The 16,130-nt window shown below is 49.8% G+C and overlaps 1 protein-coding gene across 1 annotated transcript in view; it reads right to left on the bottom strand.

The window, feature by feature from the left end:
* Positions 1-741: 741 nt before the first annotated feature.
* Positions 742-16,130, bottom strand: part of LOC311228401 (NHS-like protein 1) — a 177,664-nt gene continuing 162,275 nt past the window's right edge. The window contains 2 exon segments of the mRNA XM_084314308.1: positions 742-3,486; positions 12,783-12,897. Of these exon segments, the coding sequence (XP_084170434.1) occupies positions 2,700-3,486; positions 12,783-12,897 (902 nt within the window). The 3' untranslated portion in view covers positions 742-2,699.

Below are 16,130 nucleotides of genomic sequence, written 5' to 3' on the forward strand. Positions count from 1 at the left end.
ACTATAGGGTATTAATTAACAAAGTAATTTTTTTTTTTTTTTTTTTTTTAAGAATCGAAATGCAAATATGTTACTTCCAGTTCCAGAACCGGAAGTTAGGAACCGGGTTCCTATTAGAACCGGTTCTCGGTGCCCAACCCTACATATGAGCAAACTAATCTGATGATGTGGGGCCACTTTTTGCCTGCAGTGTGAACGTAGCCTGTAGGAAACTAAAGGAAGAGAAGGTCACATTTATGCATCGTCATGGAAATCAGAGCGATATGACGGTGCAGCAGCAGGTCGGTGATGATGATGGTTGTTTGTTTCTGCAACAGGAGCCACTGGCGGGGCGGGGCGTGTGTGCTGCCCGTGATGCAGCGTTTCCTAACGGGACGTCCAGAAGTAAAGAGCCGTTACTAATGACCCTCAGCGCGAGCGAGCGAGGGAGGGAGGGAGGCAGGGAGTCTTCTGGATGACGGGCCTCGCAACGACGGCGCTAATGAGGCGGTGACTTGTGGCGGCGTCGGGCTGGCAGATGGCCGGGAGAGAGAGAGAGAGAGAGAGATACAAAACAGAGACGTGCTCTTTAAATATCACCATGTTTTATTACACAGACATACACAAGAAGAGGGTTAGCAGCCTGCCTCCACTATTTCATTTCCTAATCCTCCCCTCTCCTCTCCTCGACCTGTCTTCATAAAGTCACCGAGATTGAGACTTCATATACTCCCCCCCCCCCCCCCCCCCCCTCTTCCCCTCCCACCCTGTCACGTGATGCGCCCGCGCCCAGGGTACTCAATCATCCTGGCCGAGCAGGGAGCCGCGAGCCACTTTGGTCACAGGTGATTAAATGGCTGGCACTGGCGAGGCTGTAGCGAGGTGATGGAAGTCTTGCGCCCGTGACTCACAGAGACCACATTTACTCGGCCGCTTTTAAGCACCGGGGTGGTATTTGCACAACGTATTATCCTAAAGGCAGTCAAATACGCGAGCGGGATTATTATTACCGTTATCTTTATGTAATTGCTTCTTCTTTTTCCACCCAGTTTAAAGCACAGTTTTTTTTTTTTATATATAAAAGTAAGTACTGCTAAAAAGAAAAAGGTTAAAAATGTTGGCCTTGATGCGATTAAAGCATAATATGCAAGTGGTTTGCTCGTGGACTGTGAGCAGGTATAGCATCGTAGCCTCACTATTTAAAAAAAATAAATAGTCTACAAAAAAAAGGAAACCACTCCATTCTGACAAAAACAGAGGGCTCTAAAAATTTACAAAGTCCTTTTTGAAAATAAGTCAAATGTTACTTAAAACAATTTTCTATGTATTTACATACAGAATCATATATAACCGCGGAAGGAGAGGAGGAGGAACCTAGCGGGAAGGTACACAGCGCATTAGGAGGCTAATAAGAGGGTTCAAGCGGGTCGTCTCAACACCCAGGACCGTCCGCGTCGGGGGCCGCGGTGCAATCGATCGCAAAAGAAAGTCCAGATCGTGTCCTGAGATCGGGAGGAACAGCAGGCTACGTTAAATCGTTTAGCTCTTTGGTAACCAAAATGATCACAGACACACATTTTCTAGTTTTACCTTGTAGATTCATACTTCATTTCACGTGAGTCATGACATCATCACTGGCTTAATAAAACACACGTAAGCAAATTAAACGTATTTTTCTTTCTTTTTCTTTTTTAAATGTCACAAACAAACAAAGAAAAGGAAACATATATGGACAGTGCAAAATCTACAAACTAAAATCCAAACACCCTTGAGAACCTCGCAGAGTGAACCCACTGTTACTGCCGGTGCGCCGCGCCGACGAAGGCCCGGCTATTGTCCACTGGACGCCTCGTCCTGCTCCTCCTCTAGGGGGCAGCACCGAGCCCCCGGCCTTTCCCCCGTCGAAAACACTCGCCTTAGCAAACTAAACCACTGAATTCAAAGAGAAAGGGGGGGGGGGGGGGGGGGGTTCGTTCGACGGTATAGGCTGTTTTCAACACTCGTGCGAGCCACGTGGTTTTCGAAAAGCGCTCTCTAAAGCTAACGGGAGAGAAGCGGTGAGCGGAGTGGATAAGACGAGGTGAGCTCCCCCCCCTCCACGCTCCACTCCCGTAGAGCTACTTACTTAGCGCCACAGCAGCCAATTCAAACAAACAAACTCGTCACCTTTCAACTCCTTCACATCACTCCAGCGCGCCGCCCTCGTTACCCAAGTCCTCGGAGAAACCTCTCTCAAACTAAAAGGGACCTCTGCGTTACTATGATGAGAACCGGCCAGAAGCTCTAACAGAATGAAGCGAAACAATTCGATCAAACAAACTCGAAAAAAAAACACCAGGCTTGGAAAGAAGGGGACTATAAAAGATAACTTTTTCTTATAACACAAAATCGGCAAGTCGTTAAAAGAAGAAAGTGAGAATCTCAAGTCTTGAAAAGCTGCAGTTGAACCAGTTCTCCACTTCAGACGGACTATATCCTGGTCCGTGGTCAGGCACACGTCGGACCACACAGCAGGGCCTGACGGGGGGCCCGCGTCCTCAGAACCAGACCCACGGCCCGACAGGACCTCCTGGGGGCCCAGGGGGGTGGGACTCGGAGAGGGCTTCGGAGTCTCTAGCGGGGGCCTCCCATTGGCTCTTCCTCCTGGCCCCTTCCCCTGGCGACCACGAATGAGTTCAGCTCCCCTGTACCCAGGGGGCGGTGCTTGTTACTTCCTGTCCTTAGCTGCTGCTCTCCTCAGATAAAGTGCCATTAGAGTTCTGGAGCAGGGGGTGCGGCCTGGTGGCCAGGGGGTGCGGCCTGGTGGCCAGGAGGACGCGGCACACGCCGCCGTCGGTGGCATCTCCGCCCTCGCTCTCCGCCAGCTCCCCCTCCCGCTCGCAGATGACCGTCATGGGACTGCTGAGGATGCGACAGCGCGCGTTGTACTTGCTGCTGGCGGCGGAGGGCGGCGTGCGCGACCGGCCGTACTTCATCCCGCTCAGGTACGACGACGAGGGCGACGACGAGGAGGACGAGGAGTACGTCGTCGTCGGCGAGGAGGAGAACGTCATCAGGCCCTCGTTGCGGTTCCACTCCTCCGCCGCCCTGCGGCTGGGCGAGGAGGCGCAGGGGCTGCCGTGCGGCGTGGTGGGCGGCGAGGAGGACGGCGAGGAGGCGAGGCGGGGCGGGTCGAGGGACGACTCGGAGCGGGTCCTCTGGAAGCTCGGGGCGGTGGAGCGCAGCATCTCGGCGGCCGACATGCGGAAGCTGGTCTCCGAGCGGCTGCCCTTCTTCAGCAGCAGCGCCTTGAAGGTGTCGCTGCTGGTGGCCGACTTGCGGAGGTTGCGCTGGATGGCGCTGGTCTGCCGCGGGAGCGAGGAGGACACCGCCGGGGCAGCGGGGGGGGTTTGGGGCGTCGTCCCCGTCGGGGTGACGGGCGGAGACTGCGGAGACTGGCTCCCGCTTCCTCCCCGCGACGACTTGTCGTCGTCAGACTCTCTGCGACCCAGGACCTTCCTCTTGGACCTGCGGACGGAAGGCGGAGAGAGAGAGGTTAGAGACGTGTGCGGAGGAGGAGGAGTAACGCGGTACGTTGAGGGTTAATAGGATACATGGTTTGAAGGGAGACGGAGAGCAGCGAGGAGGAGGAAGACACCAGGAGGACGAGAAGCCGGGGCTGGAGAGACGCTCTATAGCACCATCTAGTGGCTGAATGTCTACACGACACGTGGACTTAAGGATTTCTCTGCCAAAATCCAAACATTGCCGCAATCACTGGGCGCCCGTACAACTGAACCCAGACGAAACAGCCTCTCTTCCAGGGGAGTTCCAAGTCCAGTCCCCGGCTTTGCTTTTGTGTTGAGTTTTAGTAATAAAAAAACAAAAAAAAAGGATTGGCACACTTCCCCTCTGAACGTAGTCCCACATTTAATCACATGATGCATAATAACAGGGGGGGGGGGGGGGGGGGGTGAGTGGCATATTGGCTTGAAGGTGTGAGGAGGAGTTAAGAGGAAGGGGGGAGGGGCTCTGAATCTTCTATACTTAATGTTAACGGCTCTGAAACGTCAGCAGAACTGCCTACGCTGCAGCTCTCTGCCGGAACGCTGAGGCTACAATGGAGTTCATCCACAACGAGACAAAACTGGGAAAAGTGCCCAAAGCACTTTTAATCACTCGAGGACGTTCTCAGCCTCCGCTCAGCAGGGGGGTACAGTCGAGCTCATCCACAGCACCCCCACTCTGGAGCCTGGGCACAACAAGCGTGGCGCTAAGAGCTGCAGGGGGTCTGGTGATTAGAGATGGGAGGGGGGGGGGGGGGGGGGGGGTTGGGCATTAATGAATTAATCTGTAGTCCAGGGGTTGCGCTGTGGGATTATTGTTTGCTGCTAATCCGAAAGCTAGCGCAGGAAACGGGGGCTTGGCCAATAACAGGTATAGGGGGCTACTTGCCGCTCCGCACCTCACTAGCCAGGGGGCGCTCTCGTTCTGCATTCCCCCGCTGCAGGAAGGACAAGAGAAGGGGAAGGGGACAGAGACAGTGATAGAGACGGTGACAGAGATAGTGACAAAGATAGAGACAGTGACAGAGCCAGTGACAGAGACAAAGACAGTGACAGAGCCAGTGACAGAGACAAAGACAGTGACAGAGAGAGTGACAGAGAGAGTGACAGAGAGAGTGACAGAGAGAGTGACAGAGACAGAGACAAAGAGAGTGACAGAGCCAGTGACAGAGACAGAGACAGAGACAAAGACAGAGAGAGTGACAGAGACAAAGACAGAGAGAGTGACAAAGACAGAGAGAGTGACAGAGACAAAGACAGAGAGAGTGACAGAGACAGAGACAGAGAGAGTGACAAAGATAGAGCCAGTGACAGAGAGAGAGACAGAGACAAAGACAGAGAGAGTGACAGAGACAAAGACAGAGAGAGTGACAGAGACAAAGACAGAGAGAGTGACAGAGACAAAGACAGAGAGAGTGACAAAGACAGAGAGAGTGACAAAGACAGAGAGAGTGACAGAGACAAAGACAGAGAGAGTGACAGTGACAGAGACAGAGAGAGTGACAGAGACGGAGACAGTGACAGAGACAGTGACAGAGAGAGTGACAAAGACAGAGACAGAGACAGAGACAGAGACAGAGAGAGTGACAGAGACAGTCAGTGAAAGAGACAGAGTCAGGGAGACGGAGACAGTGACAGGCATGAAAAGCTGATTTCATGATAAAGGAGAGGAAGACTTTGGGTGATGAAAGGTGAAGGAGGAAGGAGGACAACATAGTGGAGGACAGAGGAGACCCAGGACCTGCAGGAGATCTACCTGGTGGAGGACAGAGGAGACGGCTCACGAAGGAGAGGCGCGGAGAGTAAGTAACACAGTCTTAGTTCGGGGGGTCGACTGCAGGAACGTGGCCTAATTTCAACCTCCATCTAACGCTGTCCCTGGAGAGTTCCATCAGCGCATCAGCCCACAGGTTAGAGGGATTACGTAATCTCTCTCTCTCTCACTCTCACTCTCTCTCTCTCTCTCACTCTCACTCTCTCACTCTCACTCTCACTCTCTCTCTCTCTCTCTCTCCCTCTCTCTCTCTCCCTCCATCTCCCTCTCTCTCTCTCTCTCCCTCTCTCTGGTTCTACTATATTCTTTATTTTCCCCATATCTCTCTCTTTCTAGCTTTCTTTATCTCTCTCCATCTCTCTCTCTCCCTCTCTCTCTCTCTCTCCATCTCTCTTTCCCAGACAACTTTTCTCAAATGACTTTTCTCATTTTCTTTTCTCTCTCTCTCTCTCTCTCTCTCTCTCTCCCTCTCTCTCCATCTCTCTCTCACTCTCTCTCTCTCTCTCTCACTCTCACTCACTCTCTCACTCTCTCACAGTCACACACAAAAACAAACACACAACTGCACTGAACCGAGACAGCTCTGCGTCTGAGTCTGACACCCAGTGACTGATTGCACTCCAGCTACTGAAGTGCACACACACACACACACACACACACACGCACACGTGCACGCACGCGCACACACACACACACACACACACACACACACACACACGCACACACGCACACACACAATAAGACAGATCGGCGAGTAGAAAAGGCAGCTCTGTACCGATCCAGTGAGTAAACACATACCGTGGCCGTATAGGTTATTGCCCCCATTGATTTCTTTCTGCTCAATGTATTATGTTTGGTTTTGAGACTCCTGCCAACGACTCGTGTCGAAGCTGAAGTGAGAAAATGTAGTTTTAATCAACTCTCAATCATAGAAAGGAGAGCGAGAGAGAGAGAGAGAGAGAGAGAGGGGGGAGGGAGAGAGAGAGAGGGGAGAGAGAAAGGGATGGAGGGAAAGGAGAGAGAGAGGGGGAGCTATGAAAGAGGTGAGAGGGAGAGACAGATGAGAGAGAAAGGGAGAGGGAGGGAGGGAGGGAGGGAGGGAGGGAGGGAGGGAGGGGAGAGATGAGAGGGGTGGGAGGGAGGGAGGGGGGCGAGCTATGAAAGAGGTGAGAGAGTGAGGAGAGAAGAATGGATGAAGAGTGATACTAACAGCACCGGGTTGACCTGACTGACCGAACGCAGCTGGGGTCTGGTTGCTATGGCTACCAGGGGTGTGGACGTTTCTCGATTCTAAGATGCATCATGATGCGGACAGGGACGATGCAGTGACAACATAATCGATTATTAAAATACTTAATTTTTTTTACTCTCTTGTAGGGCTGTCCCCGACTAAGGATTTGGATGGTCGACTAGGATTGGCCAAAATTTGCCGTTAGTCGACTATTGGTCGCCAAAAAAAAAGTATAATATTTTTTTTATTTTTTTTATTTTTAATCATTCCATTTGGGCTGGGGGGGGGGGTGCTTTAATGTCTGAAGGAGTCGACTGAAGGCTTCTTGTCCTCTGCAAAAGCATGCAATTGGTCCACTGATGGATACATCTTGATATTTGTCTAGTCTAGTGTGTTCATTAGATGGTGAAATCCTCTTTCAGTGCCTCTGTGCCTGTTTTCGTAGGCAGTTAGCCTCTGGTATGCGTGCCTCTTTTCTTTTGGAAAGAATGATAGAAACATTTTATAAAAAAGAATTAATACGATTTTTTTTTTAATTATATTCGACTAAGAGGTTGGCCAGTCGACTACGGCTCCTTTCGACCGATTAGTCGACTAATCGATTAATAGGGGTCAGCCCTACTCTCTTGCTAGCTTTTATGTTCTTTTACAATGTAGCGCTTTGGGGTTTTCTGCACAACTATAAAGCGCCCTACAAATCAAATATATTATTATTATTTTTTTTTATCCACTTTTTCTCCCATTTTCTATATATTTTCTCCCATCCCAATTTCGTATCATCCAATTCAACCCTCCCCTGTCACGAACGCTGTTTCTTGCCTCCCACAAGCCGGCTGCAATCAAGTTTCAAGTTTCTTTAATAGTTGTCATACAGAAGTACAGAATACTTTCATACAAAATGCTTCTTACTGTTACGCTCCAGAGACTGTGCTAGACAAGATAGTATCAAATAACATAGTATAGCATGTAATTTAGAAGTAGAAAATGAGGTCACAGTGTTCAGTATAGACATATGTACAATGTTCGATGCAGAATAGACACACATAGCACAAGTCCCCTCCGGTACTTGAGGTAACAGCAGTCGCATCTTTTCACCTGCGCAGCTCGATCTCTCAGTGGCGAGGAGTAATGCGTGGGAGGCTCACGCTGCCCCCGACACTTCCTGATTCTACTGCGCAGGCGCACCAACCGACCTGTAGGAGTCGCTGTCCACAACGCCCGATCCCCACCCATCAGTTTCCCACCCCCTAATACGGCCAATGTGTATTAGTATGGACGGCCAGCTAAACTGAAAGCAATGTGGAGCGCTGGGCTCGAACAGGCAAGCCCAGCGTCTCCGTCATTCGTGGCGAGCGCCTTGCCCACTACGCCACGTAGCCGCCATATATTATTATTATTATTGTAGTATTAAAGCTAGTGCTCTGGTCATGATGCATCCACTCAACTCATAGAAAATATTCTAAAAGTATTGATACTAATACCGATACTAATAAAAAAAAATAGTATTGAACCATTTTAACAGCTGGGTATCAAGATACCTTTCTAGTATCTGTATCATGCGACACTAGTAAAGACATTTATTTTGACATTCTGATTTAAGAACTTTCTAAATAAAAGTAAATTGATCTGACCGCTTGTATCAATTGATGAAAAAGTTGCCATGTGCAGTAAATATAGATTATACAATTGAGGATGTAATATATTATTGAGCTGCATCGAGATGCATCGTAGAATCGAATCAGCTGAATGGTAATCTAAACGTGAGGCCAGTGAACATCCACAGCTCTAATGTCGACACATCACTGTTGCCTCATCACTGCAGGCTTGTCCTCCACTAAAGAAAAAACCGGTGTTCACTAATAGATTTGTTGATTTGATGTATATAAGAGACTCCCCGTACTGTGAGATTACAACGCGATGCTCTGCACTCCCTCCCACAGCGGAGAACAATCTGTGAAGTGAAGTGCAGTGATGCAGAAAGACCTCTTTAAAGTCGACGCTCACTAAAGAGGTCATTCTTCAGGATGTAACTCGTCCGGAGAAAAGCTGAAACAAAACACAGTGGTTCCCAAACTGTGGTGCGCGCACCCCTTGTGCACGAGCGCCCTCTAGGTGGTGCGTGACATGAAAAATTAAAAATAATTTGATATTTTTTTACAATAAAATGTCATTAAAATCTTAGTCAAACCTTTAGTATTATGGATATTAAACATGCTGGCAGAGTACATGCATCCATGTTGTCGTGAATATTTTAATTAAATAAAGAAATTCCCTATCCATAGTCGCCGTGGGAAGAGATAAAATAAAAAAATTTATAAATTCCCTACCTACTCATGGCCTTAACTGACAACCAACAGGAACCAAACAATTTTTTTTTATGCCTAATAAATATAACTAATATACATTATTTCAAATGGGGATTTTCACTGTGTAAATCATGAAATTCAAGAAACGTTTTAATAAAAAACGTACGTTTTAATAATAATAATAAACAATAATGTCTCGGGCGTGTCTGACACAGGTGTGCTTCATCTGTGCACGGAGACCAGCAACAATTTTTTCTAACAGAAACCCATTGGGGGGGTGCGTCAGCTAGGTCGGGAGGTGACAGGGGGTGCACGGCCAAAAAAGTTTGGGAACCGTTGCACTAGACTAATCAACTGAGAACGTCCTGGTGGACTAAGACCGAGCTGCGCGGTTTAACGAGGGATCAAATGGGACCGGTTCTAACGGAAAGACCGGTTCTAACGGTCCTAAACGCTGCACTGGGTGTTCTGGGAGATGAGGGGGGGGGGAAAGGTGAAGCCTACACAGCTCTGTGGTGCTGCTCACCCCCCCCCCCCCCCTCTGGATCCAGAGGCATGTTCTCTCTTAGTCTGACCAGAACTAACGTCAGACGCAATCATTTCACGACGCGCTTGAGAAACCCGGAAGCAGTCGCGCAGACCGGTATTTAACCCTTTCACAACCACACCGCCAACGGGTTAATAACCCTTTCACTGCGACAATACAGAAGGTTAATAACCCTTTCACCGCCACCACGTGACAAAGGATTAACCCTTTCACAACCACGCTACAGAGACGGTTAACCTCCAGATAAAAGCGTCAGCTAAATGACTAAATGTAGTGAATGGTTAACCTTCTGTAGTGTGGTAGTGAAAGGGTTAACCTGAACATACCGGGGATTCAACCTCATCTCATCTAATACAAGAATATTAGATTATTCTTGTTTGTAAACAAGAACAAAAATTATTATGTTACAATGGGACTTGTGTTGCATAGAAGAGATGATCACGGTTGACACCTGTGTTTGAGGCCCTAGAGGACCTTCCTCTGGCAGCGGAGGAGGAGACGAGGGCCGCAGAGCTCCACACCGACAGACACACAGGACACACATTTAATTAAACCCATTCGATTACTGATACAGGCCACATGAGCACACTCAACCACACACACACTGAAACACACACACACACTCAACCACACACACACTGAAACACACACACACACTCAACCACACACACACACACACACGCTCGACCACACACACACACACACACACACTGAAACACACACACATGCACTCAAACACATGCACTCGATCACACACACATGCACTCGACCACACACACACACCTACACACACACTCACACACACTCAAACACACACATGCTCGACCACACACACACACACATGCACTCAAACACATGCACTCGATCACACACACATGCACTCGACCACACACACACACCTACACACACACTCACACACACACACACACTGAAACACACACATGCACTCAAACACACACACATGCACTCAAACACATGCACTCGATCACACACACATGCACTAGACCACACACACATGCACTCAAACACACACACACATGCACTCAAACACATGCACTCGATCACACACACATGCACTAGACCACACACACATGCACTCAAACACACACACATGCACTCAAACACATGCACTCAAACAAACACACACACATGCACTGAAACACGTACATGCACTCAAACACACGCACTCAAACACACACACACTCAAACACATGCACTCAAACACACACACTCAAACACACACACTCAAACACACACACTCAAACACATGCACTCAAACACACGCACTCAAACACATGCACTCAAACACACGCACTCAAACACATGCACTCAAACACACGCACTCAAACACATGCACTCAAACACACGCACTCAAACACATGCACTCAAACACACACACTCAAACACATGCACTCGATCACACACACATGCACTCGATCACACACACACGCTCGACCACACACATGCACTCGATCACACACACATGCACTCAAACACACATGCACTCAAACACACACGCACTCAAACACATGCACTCAAACACACACACTCAAACACACACACTCAAACACACGCACTCAAACACATGCACTCAAACACATGCACTCAAACACATGCACTCAAACACACACACTCAAACACACACACACTCAAACACACACACTCAAACACACACACATTACGTCGGCGGGCGCTATATATAATATATATATATATAAGTCTTCAATTGAAAGCCAGAGGAAATAAAGTCCTGTGAAATGAAATCCTGTGACCCTCGTTAAACTCAGCCTCCGTACCACCGACACACACACTGTCTTCTAGGACACACACACTGTCTTCTAGGACACACACACACTGTCTTCTAGGACACACACACTGTCTTCTAGGACACACACACACACTGTCTTCTAGGACACACACACACTGTCTTCTAGGACACACACACTGTCTTCTAGGACACACACACTGTCTTCTAGGACACACACACACACTGTCTTCTAGGACACACACACTGTCTTCTAGGACACACACACTGTCTGCTAGGACACACACACTGTCTGCCTGTGTGAAGAGTTTCCTGATGGTAGCAGTGCTGCTGTTGAAGTTCGTACGCAGGTTTACATCATATATATGAGCGGACATAATGCATAGGCAGCATAGAACAGTGTGTACAAGAGAGAGAGGGAGGGAGAGAGGGAGGGGGAGGAGGGAGAGAGAGGGGGAGGAGGGAGAGAGAGAGGGAGGGAGAGAGAGGGGGAGGAGAGGGAGGGGGAGGAGGGAGAGAGAGAGAGGGAGGGAGGGAGGGGGAGGAGAGGGAGAGGGAGGGGGAGGAGGGAGAGAGAGGGAGGGAGGGAGGGGGAGGAGAGGGAGAGGGAGGGGGAGGAGGGAGAGAGAGAGAGGGAGAGAGGGGGAGGAGAGGGAGGGGGAGGAGGGAGAGAGGGAGAGAGGGGGAGGAGAGGGAGGGGGAGGAGGGAGAGAGAGAGAGGGAGAGGGAGGGGGAAGAGAGAGATGGAGGGAGGGAGATGGTGAGATAGAGGGGGAGAGAGAGAGAGAGAGAGAAGAGAGACTGACTGACTCTCTCCCAGAGTCTAACCTAGATTAGGGCCAGAGGGTTGTCAAACGGCTTAATAATGAATGAAGGAACAGCCTCCCGTTCACCCACTGAGAGTGATGATGCTACGCTAACATGGTTACGCTAACAACCGACTGGACTCCTCTCTCATTTCCTCCAGAGCCAGTGTCTTCTTGGCCTTGACAGACCGAGAGCAGAGAATCTCTCTCCCTCTCCCCCCCCCTCTCTCTCTCTCCCTCCCCCTCTCTCTCTCCCCCCCTCTCTCCCTCCCTCTCTCTCTCTCTGGCCAAGACTCCAGAGGCCGGCCGCGTGACGGATGCGTACGCTTAGCAGATGGTACGGCCCTGACTAAAGTTATGACTGAGGGAGGGATGGAGGGAGGGTGGAGGAGGAGGAGGAGGAGGAGGAGGAGGAGGAGGAGGAGGAGGAGGAGGAGGGGGAGGAGGAGGAGGAGGGGAGAGCAGAGAGGACTGATGGGCTGAGAGGTAAGATGGAGGCGAGGAGCCGGGGGGTTAAGGGTGACGTGTCGTGGTTTATGGGGAGAGGGGCGTGTCCGAGGGGGGGGGGGGGGGGGGGCTCTCTGGGAGGAGGAGGGTCGTAACAACAAACAGAGGCGGTGGAAAGGATGACACAAAAAAGGCACAGAGTGACGGGAAAACACAGGAGGAAAGAACAAAACAAAGCGATGTCAAACGAGAACGTACTGGAAACGTCGAGAGTGGGGGCACGGAAAAACATGGAAGGAGAGAAAGAGAGAGGGAGACAGATGTGGAGGGACCGGAGGGGGGGGGGGGGGGGGGGGGGAGTGGCTACTGTACTGTGTCCCACCTGTGAATGGCGGCGAAGAGGTCCTCTGTGGTGCGGGGTCGAGTGGGGGTCACCATGTCCCCCTGACGCCACCCGCTGGGGACCGGAGAGGACGAGCTGGAGTGGAACACCTCACCTGAGAGACACAACCACACACACATTAGATAGACACACACACACACACTAGATGAACACCTCACCTGAGACACAACTACACACACACACACACACACACACACACACACACACACGTTAGATAGACACACACACAACCACACACACATTAGATAGACACACACACACACACACTAGATGAACACCTCACCTGAGACACAACTACACACACACACACACACACACTAGATGAACACCTCACCTGAGACACAACCACACACATTAGACACACACACACACACACACACACACACACACACACACACACGTTAGATAGACACACACACACACACACACACACGTTAGATAGACACACACACACACACGTTAGATAGACACACACACACACACACGTTAGATAGACACACACACACACACACGTTAGATAGACACACACACACACACACGTTAGATAGACACACACACACACGTTAGATAGACACACACACACACGTTAGATAGACACACACACATGTTAGATAGACACACACACACACATGTTAGATAGACACACACACACACATGTTAGATAGACACACACACGTTAGATAGACACACACACACATGTTAGATACACACACACATGATAGACACACACACATGTTAGATAGACACACACACACACACGTTAAGATAGACACACACACGTTAGATAGACACACACACACATGTTAGATAGACACACACACACGTTAGATAGACACACACACATGTTAGATAGACACACACACACACGTTAGATAGACACACACACATGTTAGATAGACACACACACACACGTTAGATAGACACACACACATGTTAGATAGACACACACACACACGTTAGATAGACACACACACACACATGTTAGATAGACACACACACACACACATGTTAGATAGACACACACACATGTTAGATAGACACACACACACATGTTAGATAGACACACACACACACATTAGATAGACACACACACACACGTTAGATAGACACACACATGTTAGATAGACACACACACACATGTTAGATACACACACACACATGTTAGATAGACACACACACACATGTTAGATAGACACACACGTTAAATAGACACACACACACGCGTTAGATAGACACACACACACACATGTTAGATAGACACACACACACACACGTTAGATAGACAGGAACGCTCAGTGCTAAAACACATGTCTGCACACAGGTTGCTCTTCGTCCTATAGCAGGTGTCCCGGAGCGAGTGACCGGAGTTAACAGACACACACACACACACGCACACGCGCACGCACACACACACGCGCGCGCGCGCACACACACGCACAACGCTGGTCGGAAATCTATCATTCTACAGCAGTAACACGGGAACCTATGGAATATGAATCGATATGAAGGTGTTCCTCTTACATTGCGTCTTAATAAGTCCCCCTCTCCGCTCTCTCTCTCTCTCGCTCTCTCTCCTCTATACTTCTGCTTCTTCTCGTTCCCTCCTCCTCCTCCTCCTCCTCCTCTCTCGTCTGCACTTCGAATGCCTCGCTCGCTGCAGGCACTCTCACGTTACGCTCCACCCCTCCCCCGCGTTCCCTCCCTCTGCCTCCCCTCCGATACGGTTGGCCCCTCCCCTGCCCCCTCCTCCTCCTCCTCCTCCTCCCTCCATCCTCTAAACACATCTCCCCTGGGAAACTTCCCCCTTCCTTCCCTTACCTAACAGAGAGAGAGAGAGAGAGGGAGAGAAAGAGAGAAAGAGAGAGAGATATATGGAGAGAGAGAAAGAGAGATATGGAGAGAGAGAGAAAGAGAGATATGGAGAGAGTATGAGAGATGGAGACAGCGGATAAAGAAACACAAAAAGAGAGAAAGAAAAGTAGCAGAATAGAACAGAGAGAGAGAGAGAGACGAAAAAAGAGAAGAGCGGGGAGAAAATAGATAGTTCAGGATGGATGGTAGGAGGCGGAGCTAAGAGCCTAAGAGAGAGAGAGAGAGAGAGAGAGAGAGAGAGAGAGAGAGAGAGAGAGAGAGAGAGAGAAGGCATACTGAGGCCAGATAAAAGGGGGGGAAAGGGAGGGGAGAGCAGCAAAAGAGTGCTGCATATAAACCATGGCAAGAGATAGAGGGATGAGGGGGGAGAGAGGGAGGGAGGGAGTGAGTGACGAGTGGGTGAGAGAGAGAGAGAGAGAGAAAGAGAGAGAGGATAAGCCCAGGCGACTGCGGCAGTGGTGTCCCTCACTAAGCCCCCTCTCCCAGGGGGAGAAGGAGGAGGAGGAGGCAGGTATGAACCGCACGCCGTCTCAATGTCAATCTGCTGACAGATTTAGGGGCGGCCGGCTGGACTAACGCTACCGTAGCACCGCGTGTGGGGGGGGGGGGGGGGGGCGGATACACAGGGTTATCGACCGGGCCATTAGCGACATGCTAAGTTGAAGTTGAGATCACAAAGCTGAAGTGGTCGGAGTTCCACCGTCTCTGATCGCGACACCGCGGAGAAGCTTGTGTCCCCGAGAACGACCGCATCGCAGTTTTTTTTATAAATAAAAAAATAATCCCGGCTAATGATCCCCCCCCCAAACTATAATCGCCTTGTTCCTAGACGTGCTTCTTAAACCCTTTCACTACCACACTACAAAGGGTTAACCTTTCCCTACCACACTACAGAAGGTTAACACTTTCCCTACCACACTACAGAAGGTTAACCTTTTCACTACCACACTACAGAAGGTTAACCCCTTTCACTACCACACTACAGAAGGTTAACCCTTTCACTACCACACTACAGAAGGTTAACGCGTTCACTACCACACTACAGAAGGTTAACCTTTCACTACCACACTACAGAAGGTTAACCCTTTCACTACCACACTACAGAAGGTTAACCTGCCTTCTTTCAGTCCACTGCCTGAGGAGGGATTTGCAGCTGGGCCGTGGAAGGGTTGGGCACACGGGGCAGAGCTCCAGGCTTTAAGCTGTGGCAGACGGGCACCGAGACCAGCTAGCTCCCTACTAACCACACGGCTGGCTGCCCAGCACCGCTGCTACTAACCAATCAGGAGCATGAGAATAAACGTACCCTTTAATATGGGGGAAATCATGATTTCTAACGTATTATCAGGGCCTGGAAAAATATCGTTTGAAATTCAATCTCTTTCACGATTTGTACGTTTCTATTTTCTAGAGACGGGCATAATTATAGGAATTCAAACTCCAGTTGGACTGGAT

Source organism: Notolepis coatsorum, assembly GCF_963971535.1.
Source record: "Notolepis coatsorum genome assembly, chromosome: 5".
In the NCBI taxonomy this organism is placed as follows: Eukaryota; Metazoa; Chordata; class Actinopteri; order Aulopiformes; family Paralepididae; genus Notolepis; species Notolepis coatsorum.